This window comes from Cibotium barometz, chromosome 43 (genome assembly GCF_041138505.1).
Source record: "Cibotium barometz isolate CiBa-2024 chromosome 43, ASM4113850v1, whole genome shotgun sequence".
NCBI classification, from domain to species: domain Eukaryota; kingdom Viridiplantae; phylum Streptophyta; class Polypodiopsida; order Cyatheales; family Cibotiaceae; genus Cibotium; species Cibotium barometz.
In genome coordinates this window covers 38,371,263-38,380,461 of record NC_141088.1, presented here as the reverse complement: position 1 = coordinate 38,380,461, position 9,199 = coordinate 38,371,263, and the positions used below count along the sequence as shown (strand labels likewise).

The 9,199-nt window shown below is 41.5% G+C and overlaps 1 protein-coding gene across 2 annotated transcripts; it reads right to left on the bottom strand.

Annotated features, from left to right (window-relative positions):
* On the bottom strand, positions 1 to 4,223 carry LOC147613891 (protein WEAK CHLOROPLAST MOVEMENT UNDER BLUE LIGHT 1-like). 2 transcript variants are annotated; one of them, XM_086781886.1, is made up of 3 exons: positions 3,839 to 4,223; positions 2,518 to 2,702; positions 1 to 2,384 (listed from the first exon to the last, which is right to left on the bottom strand). In XM_086781886.1, the coding sequence occupies exons 1-3, from the start codon at positions 4,017 to 4,019 to the stop codon at positions 516 to 518; spliced, it is 2,235 nt and encodes a 744-aa protein (XP_086638012.1). In that variant the 5' UTR covers positions 4,020 to 4,223; the 3' UTR covers positions 1 to 515. The 2 variants fall into 2 exon arrangements, with proteins under 2 accessions (XP_086638012.1, XP_086638013.1); XM_086781887.1 differs by having other exon boundaries at positions 2,518 to 2,693; positions 3,839 to 4,221.
* Between the last annotated feature and the right edge of the window lie 4,976 nt (positions 4,224 to 9,199).

Genomic DNA, 9,199 nt, shown 5'->3' with positions numbered 1-9,199 from the left:
TTCTTAACCCGACAAAACGCACTTGCCCATGTTCCATCTCATCCGCCTTTGAGACCACTGAAATTACATGATATTCACTGTGTTCATGGAACAAAAGCATAAAAATTGGACAATCGCGTGGTTAACACCACCTTCATTGAAGAGTGTATGCCTTGCAGCATGTTGGTTGTATGTCTTCTATCATATATATAGTGTATACGAAAGAAACAAAGGCAAGACATCATAAAGTATGTGTGTGTGTACAGGCAGTGAGGGGTTTAGGCTGCCACGGTAAGAACCTGGGTTTGAATCCCTCCAGCCTACACCCGCACGGAGGGCATTGCCTACAATCAACGATTACATACAGCTCTCAAAGATTAAAAAAAAGTATGCGTGTGCAGAGTAGGCCATTGCGAAACACTATCGTGGTGCAAGGCTGTTCCCTTAGGTAAATGTACCATCTACTTATCCTGAAAGCATTACCACCGATAATACCTACTTTGTAGATTTGCATTTCCCATATATAAACATATGGATTACTTTGTGGATTTACTCTTCCTTCTGACAACAAAGGACATGATTCTGGTAAAGAAAGTCATCTTCTTGACCCCTTTTGCTTTCTTTGGCCGGTGATCTGCAGGTAAGACTTTGGATGGTTTCTCTAAAGGCGGCACCTTGAGACTCAACACTTGAGCCAAAGAGTCGAGGCCCATGACTTTTTTATCCTGAAAAGACTGAGACATACCTTTTCCTTGAGTGATAGCTTTGACATCTTTACCATCCACAGACCGAGGAGTGCTCCCCGTTCTGTGCGTCTTGCGCTGCTGCTCGTGCTCTGCCCGCCATTTGCGAAGCTGTGCTTCAACTGCCAGCTTTGCTTCTTGGGCATCATCCGCTTTCTTCTGGGCCTGCTCCATGACATTTCGAGTTGCTTCAGCCTCCTTGCTAGCAATGTCAAGCTTCCCTTGCGCATCTCTCTGGCTGGCTTTGGCCGCCTCCACCTGCACGACGATTGCGGCAACTTTCTTATTCGCAACTTCCTCTGCTTCATGCACTGCATGGTTCAACGCACTGTATTCTTCAAGGGAGATGCTTATCCCTGTCACTCCCCCTCCTTCACATTCTGCCTCCAGAACAGGCAGTTTAGCTTCCGACTCTGACACAGCTTTGAACTCTGCCAATGCCATAGCTGCCGAGGCCCGAGCTGCTTCAGTCTCCCTCTGTGCTGCTTGTAGCCTACTCACTGCAGTACTGGTGGCAGCCTTAGCTTGTTCTATTTCATGCCTGGACTTCCGCACTTCTTCTTTTGCCGCCTTTGCTGCCGCTTTGGCCTTGTCTGCCTCAGATGCTACTTGCTTTATTGCCATTGGAAGGGTCTTCTTCGCATCTCTAGCCTTAGCTTCGCCTGCTTGGGCTGACATTAACAAGTCTCTAACACTGCAAAGCTCATCCTGCAAGGAGGCTAGTGTCGCACATGCCATCTGTTCCTTTTCGTGCGCCTTCTCGAATTCCAACCGGCCCTTTTCCACTTCTGACTGGAGCGCATGTACTGCTGAAGCAAGGGAAGCTCCATGCTCAGTGGCCTTGCTCAAATTTGCCTTCACCTCATCCAACTCTTCTAAAACCCTTCCAAGTGCTGCAACGCACTCTGCTTCTGCAGTTTTGGTCTGTTCCACTTCCAACTTCACCTTTGCCATTTCGCCCTCACATTCACTTGCAGACAAAGATGCCTTTGCTTCAAAGCCCCTGATTACAGCAAGCTCTTCTTTCAGCTTTTTTACAAGCATGTTTGCATCATCTAGATTCCATTGCAAGCTCTTCAGGGCTTCAAGTTTTTGAGAGCCATTCAATGACTCCACACAATCATTCCTTACATTCCCCTCTGACTCAACTTCATGAGCTGATCTCAGCAATTTGTTCTGTGCCTGTGCTTCGATGAGAGACGCCTGTGCAGCTGCCAATGCTTCGTTACTGGATGCATGCTCTGAAGTAAGCTTCTCAACCCTCTTCAACACCATATCTAGAGCATTCAGAGCTTCTTCAGATTCTCTTGAAGCTGCTTGCTTTGAACCTGCCAGCAAAGAGAGCTCCTCCTTGACCCCTTCAATTTCTTTCCTTACCAGTTGCATCTCACGTAGAACGCTCCCGTGAAGCTCTTTCGGTAGGCCCATATCCGGGACTTCCTTGGGCTGATTAAGAGGGTCCACAACTTGGGGCAATGTTCCCTCATTTGCCAAAGTGTTGGAAACTCCATGTGTTTTACTCCACATTTGAATCAGCTCTTTTGTCTTCTCCAGTTCAAGAAAGGCATCAACAGTGGAGGCCTCTGTTAAGCAAAGTTGTTCTTTGTAGCATGTAAGATCCTCTTGGACTTTCTGAATGTCAAACTCATGCGCAATTCCTCTCTGCAAAGTTAAAGAAAAAATTACATAGATTGTGAATCATAAGCTAGAGTGACAAAGAAATTAAATAGACTGAATCATCAGCTAAAATGGCCATAGATTGTAAATCATTAACAGTTAGGGGCACATTGTATACCTCCATAGTTGGAGTTTGAAATTGAGGCTTCCAATCCTTTCTCTCACCAAACAGAGTGACAGCTTCTTTGACGGACTCAAACGGTGCAGCCGTGTCTATTTCTGCCCTCCCACCTTTTGGAGACTTTGGTGTAGAATGTTCACAATCATTGGATATCACTGCTGTTACCACTCCACCTGCTTTCTCTTTGTAACAAAAGGAATTAGCAGTCAAAACCTTCAACCAAATAAGTGACAGTACTGTTGCTTTTAAAACATTTGAAAGGTGACAACATCTAGAAACCATGTTTAATTGAATCATAAATCCATGTGGGGATGTTGAGACCAAGGGCTCTCCACTCTTCTACACATGCAGCACATTATGACACTTATATTTCAACTTGTGATAGCCGTTGTGAGCTTGAGTTATTTGTGGGATGCTTGTGGGCTTTCATAACATTTGCATGACATCGTCTTTCGAGGCTAGGCATGCAGCAACAGTTACTTATCCCAAAGAAATACTACTCATAAATAGCCAATGGATACATATGAGTGTGCGCGCGTGCATGTGTGTGGAAGCATTCGAGTGTGGGTGTGTGTAAAGTAAAAGAGTGTGTGTGTGTGTGTCCTGTGCATGTCTGCACAAGGAGGATGTGTGCTTCAGCATAGTAGCATACAATACTCATACTTCAGCCCTCTGATCTGTACAGTATGTACAGCACTGTATAAAAAGTTATGCATGCATGAATGGACTACATAACTTCATGAATTCAAGTTTAATCTTGCTTAATCAATAGGTGTTTGAGTTATAACATGTAGCCATGCACTTAACTTGTATACTCCTTGAGATTTCCTTAGTATAGTGTAAAAGTGTATATAACTATGTGGCTATTGAGCTTAAAAGTTCCCTGATGTCCTTACCCATATTTGACAAGGACCATATCCTGGAAATCTGTCCACAATTCCATCAATGTGAAAAGCTCAGAAAAGAGCGGTGGCTTTGCGTGGCATCAGGCAATTGAGGGAATCTACTGTGCAGCAAGATCATGGCAGTGATCCAAACGGTACCCAACGGCCAAAGCAAACTAACAAAATGCAGAGGCGGGTGCATGAAGGGGCAGCTAGAAGAGAGAGGTTACATTTAATGGGTTGAAAACCCTGATGAATATATGTGATGTGGTGCAGATTTGGAACACATGCACCCATTTGAACACATGAGCCCATGTTTTTTTTGGGGGGGGGGGGGGGGGGGGGGGTGGAATCAACTCGTGTGCTGTAGTGGTGCAGGTTTTCAAACACAGGTAACAATAAGCTACAAGAAAAGTTCACAGAAGAGCAAATACCAGGCGAGGGATTGTGGGTTTCCGGTGAAACCTCTGTTGCAGCTTGCTTATCCAGCGAAAAATCATCACCGTGCACCGCTGCCGGAGCAGAGAGGTGAGTTAGCAGGGAACGCTCTACGGTAGAGCTTTCTTCAGACTGCTTGTGCACGTGAGCTTCAGCTTCAGCTTCGGGCGTCTCCATTTCTGCTACAGGTTGAAGCTGGCCGAGAGTCGAGACCAAGAGAAAAAGCAAAAAGAAAAAGGAAAAAGGAAAAGCATCAGCAGAAAGGAGCTTGCAGGGTCGCCCAGAATTGCTAGGGCAGAAAATCGATGCAGAAGAAGAACCAGACAACAAAACAGGCCAAATTTCTTCGTATTTGGTGCAGCCAACGACGAGAACTCGCTTACCCAGGAAGAGAGAGAATGTCCTGCCTAGACTCTGGAGAGAGGAGAGAGACTGCCGTCATATCTGACGGCGTCGTTAGTTTTGCCGGCCTGCAAGCCGCGTGGCGCAAAAGTCCACCCCTTGGGGGCTTTTGAAAGACTTGGATTTAATGAAAAATGTACTAATATTTTTTTATAAAGTTGCGCGTGAGTAAATATATATTTCTATAAATATTTTTTTATTTCTATAAATAAATATATATATATTCCCCAACAAAAAAAAATTGGTACCTATGGCCACACCACAAACAAAATACTTGTAAAGCTTTGTGGAAAAATAAAAAGAAATTTGGTTTTCTTTTTTTTTCTTTTTTTTTAAAGAAGGCTTGAAATTGACAGGAAATGGATATTTACACCTCACGTGTGTATACAACTCACACATGCCACCGCCTTCCGCTGGCAATTTGTACAATGGTACCCACACATCCACCTTACTGAGCAAGGATCGAACCCAAGACCTCTACTACCGTGGTTGCGTAAATTATGTGCACAAAAGTTCAAGAAGAATCATGATGTAAATTGAGATATGTTTACACTTTCACACTTTTGTTATGTATGGTAAGATATATGAATTATTATATGATACTAAAAATTATAATATTAAAAAATATCATGTAGTACTATTATTATGTCTACTGTAAATTTATATGTAGTACATTATAAAGCGACGTTTTAATAATGATATATGCATACACTTTGATAATAATAGCAATAACAATAATAGGCGTAATAATAATGATAAGAGGATACAACTTGAAGTAGGATCTTTCACATCACAAAACTTTAAAACTCAAGTTGCACAATGACACAGATAGTGATGAATATTGTATTACTAAAGTGATACAATAGATGGTAAAGCCCGTGTGCTCTGGTGAAGGGAGCCTCGATGGTTGATCCGAAACTGCCTAAGATGGAGGATGTATGCTAGTAGAAATTAGGGGGTAAGCTCATAGTGATGATTGATAAACTTTGTGGAGAAGGAGATGGCCGCGTGTATCTGTATAGGCTTATATATGTGGGGCGATCAAAGGCAAGAAGAGAATAGCCTTCATGGTGGTCCTCTCTCACAAGAGATGGATAGGAAAGAAGATCATGAGAAAAAGAAGCCTACGCTCAATCCTATCTAAGCTAAGCAAACCATCAAGCTAAGCAAAGATCCATGAGAAGAATAGAAGCAAGCAAGATAGTAGAGAAGAGAGAGAGCTCACAAGAATTCTAATGCAAGGGACTGAATGTGTATTTCTGAATGTCAAAATTGACTTATATACAAATGGCTAGAGTTCACACTTGGCTAGTCATAACTTAAAAATACTTGGCTAGTCATAACTTAAAAATACTCACTAGTTCTAAACTTGGCTAGAGTTCACACTTGGCTGGTCATAACTTAAAAATACTCACTAGTTCTAAACTTAAGCAAGTATATACACAAGGTTTATCACTTTCCCATTTAGGCATTAAGCTCAGGGTAAGCCCGCTATATGAAGTCCAACACCGTCTCTTACAAGAGATAGGCTTCTTCTCCTACAAGCTGCTATATAAAGTCCAAAGCCATCTTACAAGAGATAGGCTTCCCCTACAAGCAAAGGTAAGATGGCAAAGCACCTTAAGGTAGGATGGGCATGCAAAACTATGTTAACTGGAAAAGTCATAACACATGATGTGATTACATAGGTCCATAGTTATAGTCAGAGCCACCGTCCACACCGTAGACTTGACACATAGAGGTACGAGAGATTCTCCACCTCTCCCAATGGCCATCTGGACTCATCTTAGGCTTTGAGCCTCACAATGTTAGGTCAGGGTATCTAAGAGTAAAGGCAACCTACTCTATGTGTGGACAATGTAGCATGTAGCGTATTTGGTAATAGTACCAAATCTAATCCAAGCCTGTGTAGCATGTAGCCTATTTGGCAGTGTACCAAATCTAATCCAAGTCATCTCTAAACCATCTTGCCTCCTAGGCCACCATCCTGTGTGTGAATATGGGGATGTTGGGTGCTCGGGCTACTCAACCATGGCTACTCCTCACAAGCATGGGCTAGTGGAGCACACATTATTTTTTGCAAGTATAATGTAAACAATGCATTATATTTTGTATACATGTGTATGGCATCTTTATATATTTGTACATCAAGATAAATTAATAAAATGTATCCTAATTTTTAGAAAGAGAGAGGAGATTAAAGAAAATATAGAGAAGGGAAAAAATATGGGAGGAAAGAGGAATTTACTTTTCAATAAAGAAATTACCTAGGTTTTGCTTATGCTTTGTAATAAGTAATGTTACTTGTGCTTTATATACAAAGGCCTGTACACTTGCCTCTTTTTTATTGTAATGCTTTCTCTCTCTTGTGGAAGTAGCTCATGCCTTTATTTGAAGCAATGGATGATATGTCATTGAATTTCTACTCAAGTATCTAGTCATAGTTAGACATGTGGCATGTAGAAATTCTCTACATTTTCTTAACATCCCATGTCTCTCATTTCCACAATGATGAGTACTTATGACTTTAAAGTTGTTCATGTGCCTTTTAGCACCATACATGTATGTATCTCTTCATCTACTTTCTTAACATCCCATGCCTCTCATTTCCATAATGACAAGAGTATTTATGACTTTAAAGTTGTTCATGTGCTTTTTAGCACCATGCATGTATGTATCTCTTCATCTACTTTCTACAACCTCGACAATTTTCTCCGTTCCCTCTCATAGGTCTATTTTTCGTCTCACAACACCCACCTCACTCTCTTCAATGTGCTTTTTGTCCTTGAACCTTTACAACAATAAAAGCATCTCACTCATTCACACCTCCCTCTATGCTCATTAGCATGCCATTTTGTCATACGGTGGTTCATTTACTTTCTACAATCTCGATACTTTCCTCCCTCCATCCTTCACATGTCTATATTTTCCACCCTTCACATTAGCTTCAATGTGTGATTTGTCCTTGAAACTATTTCTCTTGTAACTCACACTCTATGTTAAATGCATCTTTCTTCATAATAGGGAGCAATTAGTCATAAGTGAAAGGACTCTCTTTTAAAAGAAATATGCATGCTCATGGACTAGTTATTATGCATTAGTATGTGTTAGTGCTTTTCATTTTAGTCTCTTAAAAGAAACATGCATGCTCATGGACTAGTTATTATGCGTTAGTATGTATTAGTGCTTTTCATTTTTTGAAATCTAAAAGCCCTTCATATATTTACAATATACTAGCATTAATATATAGTGTAACTAGTCATTCGAATATAATGCTAAATAAATTTTATAAAGACATAAACAAGTAGGGATTGCAATGGGCATCAATGGATTGGAAAAGTAGAACTTTAGAAGAAAAAAAATTGATGTGTGGTTACACAATGCTACATGAGACCCAAAGATACCATGAACATTTTAAAGTATGAAAATTGCTTAAAATTAAAGGCAATGAAGATAGCCACAATAAAGGGCCCATTTGAATCCAAATTCCTTGTGGGTTAACACACACACACACACACACACACACACACACACATGCATGCATGAATGCATGCACACACACACACACACACATGCACGAACGCATGCACACACACACATACAAAATTAGTGTAGGATAGATTATGAGTGTTAAGCAAAGGATGCTAGATGTGGTCTAGATGCGTACTCCAATTTCCCAATTAGGAATGGAAATTTTTATGGCATATCTAATAAATGGATCACTAACCATGTGGCAAACCTACAAGATGTAGCATGGGAGGAGCTTCTTTTTACTTTATGTAGATAGGAAGCTCGACACCTCCCTAAGTTTGATTAGACTTGCACCAACATGGGCCAAATCTAGTCCACTCTTGGATGATTTCCATGTGAATGAGTGGAGAGCATCAGTGCTAAATTTCATAACCTTCAATGGGCATCATTATACCCTCCAAAGCTTTAAGAAAGCCTATCTTTATATTTAGTTTTTTAGAGTAATGGGTTTCAAACGAAGGCCAAGGTACCATTAAGGCCTTTAATTTCATAAATTTTGAAGTCCAAGGTAGGTTTGACAATTTCATTCCGGGTGGGCATGCAACAAATAAGGGAGGGATGGTAGGCATTCTTTTGGGCACCACTTTGTCAGACCACGCGTTGGTTATTCTTCACCTTAGCGCGTGACCCTTGGTAGTAGGACCACCACTAGCTAGTGAGGATTTCACGTCCCTTTGTTTGTGTAGCCACATTGAGGAGGGGTCCTTCTCTTTCCCCTCAGGAGCCGTGTTGTGGATGTTATTGTGGATGCCCTTGATTGGACACTTCTAAAGATCAACAATTTTCTCCAAACCTAGGCAAGGGAGAGTTTAGAGTCTTTTTGTGAGTAGGAGATGAGCTTGCGTGGTGAGGTTTGGCATCTCTCTAGCACTTCCCTGAGAAAACTCCAGATAATGTACATGTAGGAGATAAGCTTGCGTGGTGAGGTTTGGCATCTCTCTAGCACTTCACTTAGAAAACTCAAGATAATGTACATGTAGGCACACCTAGATAGAGACATCATAGATGGTCCTTGAGGACATTAAGACCTTGAGAGTAGACTACCATTACCATGCCCTACACCCGAGAAAGGTTACAAAAGACCTATTCACTTTTATAGGCCCCTACTGCGATCTTGATGGAGTTTGGGGCATGGTGACTTTGGAGCCATCTTAGGTTCTTTCCATTACCTCCATTTCTATAGATAACTCCTCTCTTTCAACCCACTGAGCACACGATCAAGTTTGGCAACATACTCAACCTATCATGATAGCTCCAATAGTCTCTTAACTCCCCTTTCACCATGGATGAGCTTCAGTAGGCTTTTGAGACTTTACCACCCCAAAACTATCCTAGAGAGGGCAAACTCCTAGTCTCCTTTTTCTTGCATAATTGTTGGGGACCTTTTAAAGGCTGGCCTTCAATAGGCTCCCTCCCAAAGAGGT